The sequence below is a fragment of the Rhinatrema bivittatum genome, chromosome 14, assembly GCF_901001135.1.
Source record: "Rhinatrema bivittatum chromosome 14, aRhiBiv1.1, whole genome shotgun sequence".
Classification (NCBI taxonomy): Eukaryota; Metazoa; Chordata; class Amphibia; order Gymnophiona; family Rhinatrematidae; genus Rhinatrema; species Rhinatrema bivittatum.
In genome coordinates, this window is record NC_042628.1 from 16,536,712 (window position 1) to 16,552,600 (window position 15,889).

At 46.9% G+C, this 15,889-nt stretch overlaps 1 protein-coding gene across 1 annotated transcript; it reads right to left on the bottom strand.

Annotated features, from left to right (window-relative positions):
• Positions 1–5,831: 5,831 nt before the first annotated feature.
• Positions 5,832–12,036, bottom strand: BHLHA15 (basic helix-loop-helix family member a15). Its single transcript, XM_029577236.1, has 2 exons — positions 11,678–12,036; positions 5,832–8,497 (listed from the first exon to the last, which is right to left on the bottom strand). The coding sequence occupies exon 2, from the start codon at positions 8,420–8,422 to the stop codon at positions 7,886–7,888; it is 537 nt and encodes a 178-aa protein (XP_029433096.1). The 5' UTR covers positions 8,423–8,497; positions 11,678–12,036; the 3' UTR covers positions 5,832–7,885.
• Positions 12,037–15,889: the final 3,853 nt, after the last annotated feature.

Here is a 15,889-nt window from a genome sequence, read left to right on the forward strand (position 1 = left end):
CCTGCCTAGTAGCACACACATTTCCCCCTCCTCCTGCCTCCCAGCCAGCAGAAAAGCCTCCAGTCCAGTCTCTCCCTCCCTCCTTACCAGCAGCAGCTGAGAGCAAGAAGCTTTGGGGAGAGGAAAAGGAGGTGACTGGCGGCAGCAGAAGTCTGCAGTGGATCTATGTGTATAGAGCATGCACTGCTCTCCTGTTATCTGTCCCTTCCGGGCCCAGCGAGAGAAGATAAAGTTGGTGTCCCACTGGGCCCGGAAGAGCAGGAGTTGGTGATGTTTTGCTCTTGATCTGGGTGAAGGATGAGGGAACAGCCTCCCAGTGGGCCTGGAAGGCTGGAGAAACAAACCAGACCAACCTCCTGTTGGGCCGACGACTCCTTCAGCTGATGTGAGAGAAGCCTCCCGTTTGCCTGTGATCCTCCTCCTGGGACTTCCTGAGGCATCTGCTGGCTGAGCCATTCCTTACCTCTATGTCCTTGTACTCCTGCCTTTCACTGGGTGATCAGAACTCCAAGTCCATGCAAACAAGAGTAAATCCAGGCACAGCAGTCTGTTCCCAGTGCCCGGAGCCACCTACTAAACCTGTCTGAACCTAAAACAATGGCTTAGCTTTAGGCCACAAGGTACAGAAAGTTTCCTGGCCTCACTCTATGCACAAATTGAACATTTGGCTACATTTGAATTTTTGTCACTAAGTGGGATGATGGGTAGTCTCTGCTCTGGAGAAGTAATTTTTTTTTTCCGGTTACAAGATTTGTGTGACTTTTGACAGTGGCTGCTCTGTTCTAAGAGCTCAGTCAAGCTATTGGGAGGGATTTTGCTAATATTGGCATTGTTAAACCCACAAGGGATCTCCTATGACCTGCAGAGAATTTAGCGAAAGGACACTAATTTTTGCTTGATTCACGCATTTTCCAGAACTTCATCTCTAGATAAAGAAGATGTAACCTACTGGAAAAAAACGATCTGCCAACTGCCTGATCTGAGTCTTAAGAACCCGTAAGTGTCCTTAAGCAGCCAAGCGTTGACTGCTGAATATCTCTCTTTATGCTTTCCTCCAAGAAGGAAAAGTGACACCGTAATGTAAATAATTTTCCTAAGATAGCATGTTATTCTGTGCTCTTTCAGTAAAGGCAATTGACCTTTTTGTCCAAATGTATTAAACATGAAAAAAATATTTCTAGCAGTCAGAGCCGGTACTCTGTGTGTTTTAGAATCAAATCTTCTGTACCAGATACTGGATAGGATTCAGAACTGCAAACAAGATTGTCTGCCAAATGCTTTATTAACTTTTAATAATGCTGCTATTTGCTCGATTAGTTTAGGTAAACCAGTGGCAAACAAATGACCCATGCACCCCGGGGAAGAGAAACTTTGCATATATCCACAGAACAAAAACTAGAACAGAACAGACAATGCAACTTTACTTACAATATGGAGCAAGGTTATAAATCTTTTTATGATGATGTGGACCTCCGAAGCTAAACTGAAACCAAGCCAGGAAAACATAATGAACAAAAAAAGAAAACAAAACAAAAAAAAAAGTTGTTTTGTAGTCAAAAGTACAAAAAAAATATACATATAAAAAGTTAAGAAACTCTCCGCAAAAGTACCTGTAATGATGGGAAAACTGTTACCGAGCCTACTCTAGAGGCAATAATCAACGATTTTAATATGGGTAAACGTGCTTACTTGTGGAAAAATGCACTTTGCTTATTCCCCCCGTCCTCCCCCAACAGCAAGGAGGCATTTGTGGAGTCACATTTAGGTCAGAGAAGGAAAAGTATGCACATAGATTTTTATTTGGTTCTACCTGTGCACTTTTCCAGCAAAGTCCTACGGTGCAAACGTCTGCGACGACCTCATGTACGTTCGCTTTGAAAACTGGTGCAAAGTTTGTGGGCCAGACATGGCCACTGCCTTTATCCCAACGCTGACAATGTGGAAACTGTCCCCACCATTTACCCCCATACAACTGTGATGATGACCTAAAAAGAATTTAACCTGATCTCAAATAAATGGGCTTTTATGTTTATGTAGGCTAAACTATCTTCTGTCATAGCTCTTCGGTTTTTGTACCTCAAATTCTACAAGACAATATTTATTAATGTCCTTTATTATTTTTTTTTTTTTTAAAACAAGATTTTGGAAACTTTTCACACACATAATTGGTCACAGTTATAACCTTGCTGGAAAAAGGCACAAACCACTGATTAACTTCTGTAACTGGATTTCCCCAAAGGCACAAAATGGTAGAGAGTGTACAGGGTTTGGTTTGGTTTTTTTTTTCACTTTATTCATAGGAGAGAGTTGAGGTTTAGTCATCTTTTTTAATGTGATTTGTTTTACGACGGTGTGCACTAAAATCTGGCTTGCCAGCCCCTCTCCTGCCAATTAAAAAAAAAAATTTGGCTTATTTAACACCACTCCCCTCACCACCACCTCCTTTCCTGGGCTTCTCGCCATCTTCTGTTCCCTCCTCCAGATCCCACCGCATCCTCATGCACATCCCCTGGCGTTCTTCACGGTGCCGGCTGACCTGAGGCCAGCGCCATTTTGGAAGAGCCCTGCAATCCACTATGGCGCCTAAACTTGACTACTGTAATTTTGAATAACTGCACTGGCAGGGAGGGGAATGGAGGTAAAATGCAAGCGAATGCCTGGCAGGAAGAAGTAAGGCCTGAGTGGTTTGTTTTTTTTTTTGGGGGGGGGGGGATTTAATGGTGTTTGGTGCATTTAGTTGGAATGGGAGGGGATATATTTTGTAAATTTTGTGTTTTTTTTGTTTTATTTGAAACTGAAGTATGTCCCTACAAAATGGGGAGAACCCCTACTCAGTCTACCCCTATGTTTTTAAAAATCTAAATCTTCTTCAGAGCGTTAAAACAAACTTTGAGAAGCAAAGAATCTTCCACAAACCGTTTGTTTTATTTTATTCCATCATCTAATATCCAGTTTATTTTTATACAGTAAGCTTCTAGCAATTAGCAAGCCTTGGCCATACTGAAGAACAATCATTTTAACCCCCATGAAGCTGCTGAAAGGACCTCTTTTTAACTGTTAGGAATTTAATAAACTGAATATAATGATTTTTTTTTTTTAAATCAGGAATCTGAAAGCAGCAGAACTGAAAATAATAAAGAATTTTAAAAATCCTTACATTCTCAAGAGGAAAAAGGTTGCATTGTTGTCCCTGTGTGGGTTCCACAACAGAACTGTTTTAGGAGTCTAACTGAAATGGACTCTGGTCTCTACTAGAAGATGCTTTAAAATACCTCCTGGTTTAACTCCTACACTAATAGTTGTAGAGTTGGTAACTAGAGTCATATTCAGCTAAAACACAGCTGGGCAGAGTTTCAAAGGGTTACGCGCATAATCCCGAAAACTGCTCCTGTGCGCGCCGAGCCTATTTTGCATAGGCTCAGCGACACGCGCGTATGTCCCGGGAATTTGAAAAAGGGGCGGGAAGGGGGCGGGGCCGTGGTGCCTGTCTGTGGACACCGACACAGGCCTCCGGCACAGCGGCTGTGCTGGAGGATGGCGCGCCAGCAGCTGTGCTTAAGTTACGCCTGCCAGAGGCAGGCGTAAATTCTGCAATAAAGGTAGGGGGGGTGATTTAGGTAGGGCTAAGAGGTGGGTTAGATAGGGGAAGGTGGGGGGGGGGAGCAGAAGGAAAGTTCCCTCCGAGGCCGCTCTTGGAGTGGCCTCGGAGGGAATGGAGAAAGCCATCGGGGCTCCCCTAGGGCTCGGCATGCACAAATGTGCTGACCCTGGATTTTATAACAGGCGCGCGGCAGCGCGCGCCTGTTATAAAATTGGGTGTACATTTGTTCGTGCCAGGTAATGTGTACAAATATACCCCACGTGCGCAGATTATAAAATCTGCCCCAGTCTGCTTTCATGAAAACCACTGACCTGTTTGTCCACATGGACAGTTTCTCTATTCCTTTTTACACTTTGTGGACCATTTCCTATTCACAAGCAAAAGGCTGCTACAATCCCATTAGGAAGAACAGAGGCAGGGCAGAAAGTCTTGCATCCGAGCCTGCTAGAGGCAAAAAACAAATGTCAGCAACAGATGAAGCAGGATGCATCACCCTTCTCTCCCTGCTTCTGAGTTACTTATACTTATATTAGGGGAGGTAGGATACATGCACGTAACTTTACTTCTGATCTAATAAGGATTTTAGCATACACAAAATGTATGCATGAACTGGTGCACTTCTGGGAAAATCCTATGTTAACAAAGGCAGTCACTATTACTTCTGGGTCACAGGTGGAATAAAAGTTAAAAATTTAACATTTGCCCCAGAAATGTGAATTATGGTGCTGGACCAGTTCCTGGTGTGGGGGGTCCTGAACTTGGGGTCTCCTCTGTCCAGGGTGGAACCCCCAGCTCCAGGACCACACTGACACAGCACCATATGCTAACACCTAGCACCAGAAAGCTTGAGTTAAATTTGTATTCCATCTCGGACTCAGGCCTTACATTGTCAATCCTAAAAAAATACAGGCTAAGCCAGAGACCTTCAGCCGTAGGATCCCTGGGACAAGAAGCCAGAGGCACTCTGCTCTGCCCCAAGTCAGAGATGCAGCACTGTAGGTGCTCTTTGGGGAAGGCACTTTTTGCAGAGCTTGTATATGTTCAGTTGTCTGTGGGGAAGGTGTTACCATTATGTAGTGCTCACTGTACGTACAATTGTCTATTGCTGTCACCTCATGCTTCTCTAGCTTCATCTCATGTCAGTCCATGAGGTCCGCCATCCCTCTGTCACACTGTCATGTAATTCCTGCCTGGCCGACATTTCAGCAGCCAAATCGAAAACAGCACAAGGTAAAAGCCATGCAAGGTTGTACAAAAAAAGCAAGTGCTGCACAATGATTTTTCATTGTTTTATTTTACCAATATTTGATTTTCTTGGATTTTTTTTTAATGCTATTATACATTGCTTTGATTTTTAAGAAAGAATTGTGATTAATCAAACCCAATAAACTACTAAGTGCCTTCCCCAAAGTGCTTATGCAATGATGGACTGCTGCACATACAATTGGCGTGCCGCAGATTGGTGATATTGGTGCTAAGAAATGCCTCTCCCAAAACAAAGCATTTCACTTTACACCTAACTAGGGTGCCTTTTTTTCACTTGTTTTATGTGCACAGCTCATTTCACAAGCATCTCGTGTTTTGTGTAACATGGCACAGGTGTTATGGTGAGTGCACATGCTTGTTATTTTGTTTTTTGTTGGGTTTTTTTTTAATTCCCAATACATTTGCATACAATTAGCTTCCTGCATTGGGAGTTAACTCATTTTTTTTATCACATGAGCAAAGAAAACATGTGCTAGAAAATCAGCTCACATTTTTTTCCTCACGTTGTATTGCGTCCTTTTATAACAGCATGCCTGGTGTTAAATCAGTCCCAGGGGCTGCGATGGATAATCTGTCTCTGTGCAGTGTCGGTGCCCTATACAAAAATCCAACCAGTACTTCCAGCTTCTTGCTCCATCTTAAGAAAGTTATTCTCTTACCCACTGCAATGCCACCAAGGATCGAATCATTTAAAGGCCTGATCAGTGCCACGCAACAGTCTTTGGACAGAGTTAACCCTTCTGTTTTGAGAGCATCTGAACGTGCAAGTCCCCGTGGCCAGAAGCAGCAGGCTCGGATCCAAATGCTCTCGTGGCTGGACTGGCCATTTCAGATCCAGGAATGTGTCCTTTGGAAGGCCTGTAGCATCCTGTCCTAGGGTTGTTGCGACCTTTCCCCACAAACGTCAAGGCTGAGCTGCAAGGGTCCTTTCCAGTCTTTTTTTTCTCTTCTTTTATTCCTTTTACTGCAGCGTAGTGTGAAAGCTCCTCCGCGTTTTTGGTTTTTTTTTTTCCAGGAATGGCCCTTCTTTGAAAAAAAATTGGCTTCAGGTGTTGGAGGTGGATTTCGGAGATGCCTCCTCCAGAAATGAGTTGAGCCGGGCAGGGCTCCCCTGCAGGACTCTCGGGGGGGAAGGACAGAAATAACGCCCCCCCCCCCTTCCCGGGTACAGGATGAGCACAGCGTGACAGCCCTGAAACGCGAGAAATCTGGGGAAACTTTCCAAGCAAGTTTAAATTCTATTCCCCCGCCTCTGGCCCACACCCGCTCTTCACCTGTCCCGGCACAGCAGTGCTTTTGGCTTTCTTTCTGTGAACGAACGCTGTAGCTCAGCACATCTCCAAAAAAGCTACCCCTGTCTGAGCTTTGCCTGCAGAGAGGGAGATCTTATTGGTAATAAAAGAACAGGAGGAAAATATCTGGAATTTGTCTTTCCCCTTTGCTGTTCGTTAAAGATCATCTTAACCTTTCCTTCTGTGCTTTTTCCCCTATCAGCACTGACTCCGTGTTAACAGTGTTCAGCTCCGATAAGAATATGACCTTCATTTTTAAATTAACAATGTAGTTTATGAATTTACAGACCAAAATGTTTCCTCTGGTCAGAATATATGCATAATTATGACTGCCTGAAAGAGAGGGGGAGGGGAGTGGGGGGGCCAGGTTTCCCCACAGGTGGGGCAAGGACCAGTAATGTTGTTCCCAGATTTCTTGTGTGTGGGCAGCCATGCAGGCTGGGGGCAGGGTGGCGAGTGGCGCATTCCCTCTCCCCTCATCTTCCTCCTGTTCTCCCACCCACTCCTCTCTTTCCTCTGGTCTCACACCCCCCCCCCCCTGCTTTCGAGAGGAAACCCTTGCCTTAAGTCCTCCGCATAGGGGGGGTGCCCAGCACCTCACCAACTGCTGCTGCCATGGGATTAGCAGGCCCTGCGCCACAGGACTTTTTTTCTGGGCCACCACCACCAATGGGAGGGCTCCTGCAGATGACACAGATGCCGTGGCAGTCCCCCCTCTGATGATGCTCACTGAGCAGACTCACCTCCTGCACCACAGGTGACATCATAAGATTCTTTTCCACGTGACACCAGATGCGCTTTTTTTTAAATGAAGGTAGGTAGGCTGCTGCTACCAACCCCTGCTATAAACTGTATGTACATATAAATTTATATATATACACATTATATATATATATATATATATAGATTATATAGACACACTTTTCTGAGATTGAAAATGAAAAGCGATGAAATAAAAAGGATCCTTTAAAAGTGCACGTTCCAGGCCGAAATAAGCCCAAAATCAAAACACATGCAAGCAGCGTTGAATTACCAAGGAGGCTGCTCACCCTGTAAAACTTTTGCTAGCAGTAACTTTGTTATGGGTTTGATAGTTGCTTGGTTTTGATTGTAAATATCACTACCCTTATCATAAGTCTTGGGGGTAACCTGCACGGAGCGGCAGATACTGCCATTAAGAAACGTACTGGGCAGACTGGATGGACCATTTGGTCTTTCTCTGCCCTCGCTACTATATTAGTTACTTGTGTTTTTAAGCTGAAGGTTTTGAAGCAATTTTAAAATACAATATAATTATTGCTTTGCACGTAATTTAGCATTTCTAACTTCCTAGCTTTATATTTTACCATAGTTTGCTTAAAACAGCATTTCTTGTTAAAGCGCAGAGTTGCTATTTTTTTTTTTTTTTTTTTTGCTAGTGCAGAGAATATCTACATCGGATTAGAGAAGGCATCATGCATTAATCAAATCTACTATCCTCAAATCAATCCAAGGCAACGGTGATAACGCTCTCTTTATCTGCACTGATTTCTCTTTAAAAAAAAAAATCACCGTGTCTAGAAAAATAAAACGTTAAAAATACATTTCTACTTAAAATCAGGAATCTACATTAATATTCCAAGGCATTCAATGTGAGTCTCGAAGAACAAAAACCTTGTCCCCATCCTGCCCTAGGAAAGGCGAAACGGCGAGGCAGTTGCTAAAAGTAATTCCGCTGCGGCCGGCATTAACTTCCTTGCCGGAAGCTGTGGATCTGCGTGGAATATTTCTGCAAATGCTGGCCCCCTTCCTCGTCCTCTGCACGCTGCTGGTAGTGCTGGTAGAAGCTGCAGCCCTTGGACGCTCGGGCTTCCTCCAAGGCAGCGAGGGGGCCGCTGGACATGCTGAGGACGGTGGCCGTCAGCGTGTTAATATAGTTTTTGGCCAAGGTGAGGGTCTCGATCTTGGACAGCTTCTTCTCCGCCCGCACGTGGGGGATGACCTCCCTCAGGGCCTGGAAGGCGTTGTTGAGCTTGTGCATCCTCTGCCTCTCGCGCTCGTTGCTCTCCAGCCTCCTGGCGCTGTGCTGCTTAACGCCCCACGCCGGCGGTTTCCTTCCTCTCGGGGCAGTTTCAGAGCGCCCTTTGCTTCCTTCTTGGGTTTTCCTGCGGTGTCGTCGTGAGCGAGTGCCCGCTTCGAGCTGGCCCGTCTCGAGCTCACCGTTAAGGACCTGTGAGGTACGAGGGGGAAGTTTTCTGTGTATTGCTTTGGCTTTTGTCTTCATCGTGCAAGCAAATAAGTGAAGGTGCAGTCCAAAGAAAGGCCACCAAGCTGTCTTCTGGCTGTGACCATGAATCAGCTGCAAAAGACAGAATTACAAGTAAGAAAGGGCATGAGAAAAACACTGCAGATCACCTGCATACAATAGCTGTGCCCTGCAGAAGGCACAGGGGTAACATGTATGGAGCAACAGTTACTACTCCTAACAGAAGGTACGGGGGTAACCTGCACAGAGTAGATGTGTCCTGCAGAAGGCACAGGGGTAACATGTACAGAGCATCAGTTACTACTCCTAACAGAAGGTACGGGGGTAACCTGCACAGAGCAGCAGTTACTACTCCTAACAGAAGGTACGGGGGTAACCTGCACAGAGTAGATGTGTCCTGCAGAAGGCACAGGGGTAACCTGTATGGAGCAGCAGTTACTACTCCTAACAGAAGGTACGGGGGTAACCTGCACAGAGCAGCAGTTACTACTCCTAACAGAAGGTACGGGGGTAACCTGCACAGAGTAGTTGTGTCCTGCAGAAGGCACGGGGTAACCTGCACAGAGTAGATGTGTCCTGCAGAAGGCACGCGGTAACCTGCACAGAGCAGTTGTGTCCTGCAGAAGGCACGGGGTAACCTGCACAGAGTAGATGTGTCCTGCAGAAGGCACGGGGTAACCTGCACAGAGTAGTTGTGTCCTGCAGAAGGCACGGGCTAACCTGCACAGAGTAGATGTGTCCTGCAGAAGGTACGGGGTAACCTGCACAGAGTAGTTGTGTCCTGCAGAAGGCACGGGGTAACCTGCACAGAGTAGATGTGTCCTGCAGAAGGCACGGGCTAACCTGCACAGAGTAGATGTGTCCTGCAGAAGGTACAGGGGTAACCTGCACAGAGTAGATGTGTCCTGCAGAAGGCACGGGGTAACCTGCACAGAGTAGATGTGTCCTGCAGAAGGCACGGGGTAACCTGCACAGAGTAGTTGTGTCCTGCAGAAGGCACGGGGTAACCTGCACAGAGTAGATGTGTCCTGCAGAAGGTACGGGGGTAACCTGCACAGAGTAGATGTGTCCTGCAGAAGGCACGGGGGTAACCTGCACAGAGTAGATGTGTCCTGCAGAAGGTACAGGGGTAACCTGCACAGAGTAGATGTGTCCTGCAGAAGGCACGGGGGTAACCTGCACAGAGTAGATGTGTCCTGCAGAAGGCACGGGGTAACCTGCACAGAGTAGATGTGTCCTGCAGAAGGTACAGGGGTAACCTGCACAGAGTAGTTGTGTCCTGCAGAAGGCACAGGGGTAACCTGCACAGAGTAGATGAGTCCTGCAGAAGGCACGGGCTAACCTGCACAGAGTAGATGTGTCCTGCAGAAGGCACGGGGTAACCTGCACAGAGTAGTTGTGTCCTGCAGAAGGCACAGGGGTAACCTGCACAGAGTAGATGTGTCCTGCAGAAGGTACAGGGGTAACCTGCACAGAGTAGATGTGTCCTGCAGAAGGCACGGGGTAACCTGCACAGAGTAGTTGTGTCCTGCAGAAGGCACGGGGTAACCTGCACAGAGTAGTTGTGTCCTGCAGAAGGCACGGGGTAACCTGCACAGAGTAGATGTGTCCTGCAGAAGGTACAGGGGTAACCTGCACAGAGTAGATGTGTCCTGCAGAAGGTACAGGGGTAACCTGCACAGAGTAGTTGTGTCCTGCAGAAGGCACGGGGTAACCTGCACAGAGTAGATGTGTCCTGCAGAAGGTACAGGGGTAACCTGCACAGAGTAGTTGTGTCCTGCAGAAGGCACGGGGTAACCTGCACAGAGTAGATGTGTCCTGCAGAAGGTACAGGGGTAACCTGCACAGAGTAGTTGTGTCCTGCAGAAGGCACGGGGTAACCTGCACAGAGTAGATGTGTCCTGCAGAAGGTACAGGGGTAACCTGCACAGAGTAGATGTGTCCTGCAGAAGGTACAGGGGTAACCTGCACAGAGCAGTTGTGTCCTGCAGAAGGCACGGGGTAACCTGCACAGAGTAGATGTGTCCTGCAGAAGGTACAGGGGTAACCTGCACAGAGTAGATGTGTCCTGCAGAAGGCACGGGGTAACCTGCACAGAGTAGTTGTGTCCTGCAGAAGGCACAGGGGTAACCTGCACAGAGTAGATGTGTCCTGCAGAAGGTACAGGGGTAACCTGCACAGAGTAGTTGTGTCCTGCAGAAGGCACGGGGTAACCTGCACAGAGTAGATGTGTCCTGCAGAAGGTACAGGGGTAACCTGCACAGAGTAGTTGTGTCCTGCAGAAGGCACGGGGTAACCTGCACAGAGTAGATGTGTCCTGCAGAAGGCACGCGGTAACCTGCACAGAGTAGATGTGTCCTGCAGAAGGTACAGGGGTAACCTGCACAGAGCAGTTGTGTCCTGCAGAAGGCACGGGGTAACCTGCACAGAGTAGATGTGTCCTGCAGAAGGTACAGGGGTAACCTGCACAGAGTAGTTGTGTCCTGCAGAAGGTACAGGGGTAACCTGCACAGAGTAGTTGTGTCCTGCAGAAGGTACAGGGGTAACCTGCACAGAGTAGATGTGTCCTGCAGAAGGCACGGGGTAACCTGCACAGAGTAGTTGTGTCCTGCAGAAGGCACGGGGTAACCTGCACAGAGTAGTTGTGTCCTGCAGAAGGTACAGGGGTAACCTGCACAGAGTAGATGTGTCCTGCAGAAGGCACGGGGTAACCTGCACAGAGTAGTTGTGTCCTGCAGAAGGCACGGGGTAACCTGGAGGGAGCAGCAGTTAAGTTACAACCATAGGTAACTTGAGGGCCGTTATCTGCCGTCACTGTCATATTACTATGTGAAAGGGCTTACAGTGCGCTTTCTCCCCTCTCAGTTTCATACAAAAATGGCTGTTTGGTTATGGGCTAAATCCATAAATTGTCTGGGAAAACGTTAGCTCTAGCTTGTAGTTTCTACCTCTGCCTAAGTTCAACTTTTAACAAGCATTTTTCGTTTTTAAAGAAAAGCAAAGCACCAAACATGGAAACTGAAAGTCCGGGTTTGCACCTGCTGGGGGGGGGTTGCACGTTTTGCCGCCAGGCAGCGAGGCCAGCGGTTCGCCCTCAGAGGAGGGAGCGGCAGCGCCTTGGGGTGAGAGCCCCGCAGGTCGGCGAAAGGAGCTGAACTCGTGGGGGGGGGGGGGAATCTCCGAGGGGGCCCCCCCTCCCTCAATCAGGGCAAGCTTGGCGCCTCTTTGCTGTTTCACGGCGGAGACCCGAAGCCCCCCCCCCTCCCCGCTTACCTGCCGGGCACGAGGCACGTGCAGCCGCTTGCAGAAGGTGCGGGGGTGGGGGGAGGCTTGCAAGACGTTGGTGGAATCCTCGCGCGCCCACCCCCCTCGGCGGGCTCGCGCTCCCCGGGCCCAGCTGCTCCTCCAGCTCGTGCGCGGGGACTGCTTGGTACACGTCGCTTTACTGCCCAGCCGGAGGGAGGGAGGCGGGCGGGGGCGGGGCCGGGGCTGAATATGCAAAGAAGCCTGGCGGGAGCCGCACGCGGCTCGGGGCACCGCAGCCTCTCCCCTCCAGAGAAAGCGGGTTTCTGCTCTCTGCTTCTCCTGTCAAAAGGCAGCAGGTGGAAGGAGGGGCAGATTAGGGGCTTCCCAACTGGCTCCAGCTTCACCCCCACGAGCCTTGATCCAGCCCAGGCTTTACCACACTGTATGCAGGCACGTGTAGTCGGAGTTGCCGATTGCAGCCGCCCCCCCCCCAGAAAGGTAAAATCCCTCCTGCACTGAAGTAAGCGCTGGCCTGGCTCAACCGGATCTAGCAAATGTGGAGGCAGCTGGCAACGCTGGAGCAGCCACAGCTGTAAGCCCAAGACCGGGGAACTCAAGCCCACGTAACTGGGAACGCTGAAGTCGATCCAGAGGCTCCGGAATCCAACCTGAATGGCCGAGGCTCCAGGTGGTGGTGGTGCTGCTGCTGCGGTAGTGGGCACAAGAAGCTTGGGGGGGGGGGGGGGGGCAGCAGCGGACCGTGCAGGCCAAAGGAGGCTGCTGCCTGAAGGGGTCGGGCCAGGCCTGGTGTGAGTGAGCGCGTGCCAGCAGCGCGGTGCGACCATTTGCGCGGACGAGGGAGAGAAGTAATTGCGCGAGTGAGTGTGGGAGAATGAGAGGCGAGGGAGGGGGTGGGAAGGAATGGAAATGAGCATATGGGAGTGGGAGTGAACATGTGGGTGTGCGAGTGTGAATATGAAGAGGTTAGGGGGAGGGTAGCACAAAAAGAAGAGTGAATGCTACGGGGAGCACAAGGAAGACAATGCTGGAGGGAGGGGTAAGTGTGATCTGTCTTAAATCGGCAATGCAAACTGAGGGGGAGAGAATGGGGGGGGGGGGAATATATAAAAACCTTCAGGCCAATACAGAAAGAAACGCGGGAGAGTGGGCGATTGCCCGCTGTCCTGGGCGTGCGATCCAGTAAAGAACAATATGCTAATTAGGGCCTGCAATAAAAGGAGGCGCTAGGGACACTAGTGTCCCTAGCGCTAGTGTCTCTAGCAATCGATTAACAGATACCAAAAATCATATCACAGCGTAATGCCTTTGTAGTAAGTAATTTAAAATGCGAGATAATTCTACATGCCACTTTCTTATTGATTTTACTGTTGCTTACTATTTAATATGTATTAGTTTGGTATTGTATAACAGTGTCCTTTCTGCATTCAGGTATGAACAAATGCATGGGCAGGGTAATTTTCAAATTCTACCCAGTGTGCACACTGTGGGAACTTTGGAACTCATACTGTGCTGGAAAGTACAGGCACAGATTTGAAAATTAAATCTCCATGTGTACATTCACTCCTCTGACCTAACTCTAAATGCTCTCTCCTTACCCTCCAGTCTGCCTTAATTTTCCTTTTAACCTTAAATGCCTTCGGCTCTTTTATTTATATAATCACCCTCGCTTTTACAGTTTTATTATTCGATAACATTGTTTTAATATTTACAAAATAACAGTTTTTGTCTGTTAGTATTTTTATCTAATTGTAATGTACTCTTGGTTTTATTCTTGTTTTACAAATTTACGTAAGCTGCTGTGATGAATGACAGTATATAAAAGTGATTAATAAATGACTGGTGGTAAGAGTGAGTCAAAGAGGGTGATCATGGGCAGTGAGGGTGTTAGATTGGAGGGGAAGGGAGAATGCGCGGGGAGGCAAGTAAAATGAAATGGATGAGAGGGGAAGAGTTGATGTAAGGGTGATGAGGAGTGGAGAGAGAGAGGGAAAGAGAGCCTGATGGGTGCAACAACTCATTGACAGGGAAATGGAGGGCTAGAAAGGGCATAGTTGGCAAGGTGACATGATGAGACAGGAAGGTGAGAAATGTGGAAGAAAAGAAGAATGAGGAAGGAGGAGGGATGAGATCTAGATGAGAGTGGTTAGAAAGTGTGAAATTATATTTAGAGGCAGAGAAGAGTGAAATGGAGGAAAAGGAAAGATCTGTTAGGGGAGAGGAGGACGTGATAAAGACAGAAGAAAAGTAAAATGGAAAGGAGAGCCTGGAAAAGGAGTTAGGAGAAGCCAGATAAAATCTCTCCTCTGTCACCTCTTCTTCCTGTCCATATCTTGATTAGACCAAACTCCAAGAAGCAGGAGCCATTTTTTATATATCTGTACAGCGCTGTGTACAACTAGTATTTGCTATACAAATTGTGACAATTATATTAGGAGGAAAAAAAAATGTTTCCTTACAGCTGCCTCATTAATGTCCATCACACCCACTCTGGAGAGATCATCAGGGAGCCTGAGTATTTAACTTTTTATACTCCTTTAATCTTATGAACTGCATGCAGACACTGCCAAAGAGATTGAGAATTGACAATGTGTATGTGTACTGGACACCTTTCTAGTAGAAACAGGAGACTGGATAGCAATTAATTTACAATACTTGAAATCACTCCTGACCTGAGCCTCATTTGAACCAGACAGGTAAAAGACTGTGTGTTTATGATAATTGAAGAGCTCCCGTCTGCAAACAAAAACTATATCCTTAATCTCAGAACTCATTGCAAAACCTCACTGCAGGGAATTTAAAGGCGCACAGGAAGAGGTGTCAGAGGAAGAGGTTTTGAGCCAAAAGCAAGACAAAGAAGAATTAAATGAGGTGGTTATAAGGTGGGATAAACTGAGGAAAGGGTAAGTCGGATTGAGCAGAGCTGCAACAGAAACAGCCAGTGGATAAAATTGAGAAAGTTAACAGGTGGCGAGATTAAAGACCAGGACAAATGAAACTTAATTTGTGAGTCAATGAGAAATTAACATTTTTGCTCTGAAACTAATCTATGTAAGATAAGCAGACATAGGAGTTTCGGGAGGGGGGGGGGGGGCGGCAAGAAAGCTTGAAGGTCTACACACGAAATAAGTACAAGGGAGTCGCACGATGCCCATTCATGTAAGAAGCATGCCACTGTCCCCATGCTCATGTGCAGAAGGGGAGGTGACAATTGTGAAGAGAAAGATCAAGGCACCTGTGGCTCAGTTAATGGAATTGAAATATAGAGGGGGATGAATTTTAGGCCCCACGAGTTTTACAAAGCGTATCACTACCTTCATTAAAAAGAGTCCCACCAGCAATTCCAAGGTTACCCCGCTTGGCCCATCTAGGATACAGACCAACAGACTGGCGCACAAACCATGAGCACCTACGTTTTACTGCTCCGAGCCGGGACATAAGCCAAAAACAACATTGCTTAAACTTCAGGAATTATTTCCACATCGGTAAGAATTTCCTGCTCTCCCAGTTTGTTTGTTTGTTGTGCTCTTCTGTTTGGACAGCCTCCCTGTGTTTAAAGGTCAGTGTTACACACATTTTGTGTTGAGAAACGAGCCCAGTACCAGAAGCAAGCAAGGCAGGCAAAACACCCGATTAAACAGAGCAGATCACCAAGATCTGGATTAGGGAGGACATGGGAGCCTGTTTTTGAAACTAATTATTTTCCTGTGCATTTATACAACATTGTATGTGCTTCCTCATCCTTTCGATATACTCAAGTAAACTCCCTTATATTAGTAAGGGGGGGAAAAAAGGTTTTGTTTTTATTGATGTGTATTGTCTGGCATAAGATGTAAATGTTTAGATTGTATTATTTTGTGAATGCTTTATTGCAAATCCGTGCCGAATTAATCTCTGGAGGCAGCGGAATATAAGAAATTTTAAATAAATAAGTAGATTTGGATGAGGATGCTTGTGCTGCTTTTTTGGGTTATAATCCAATTTTGGTCCACCAAGTTGTTGTACTGACTATTAAAGTGATTACACTATGAGGGTGAAAACAACAAGAGGTTAAGAAATCAACACACACCAACACAGAGGTTATAAATATATAATTGTATTTTTATTTTGAATATTAAATAAAGTTTTAAATTACAAGCATTTCTTTGAATCACTATGTATGATCAATATACAGTAAAAATATTACAATTTAAAATGTACACCATTTAAAGACAGATTGAC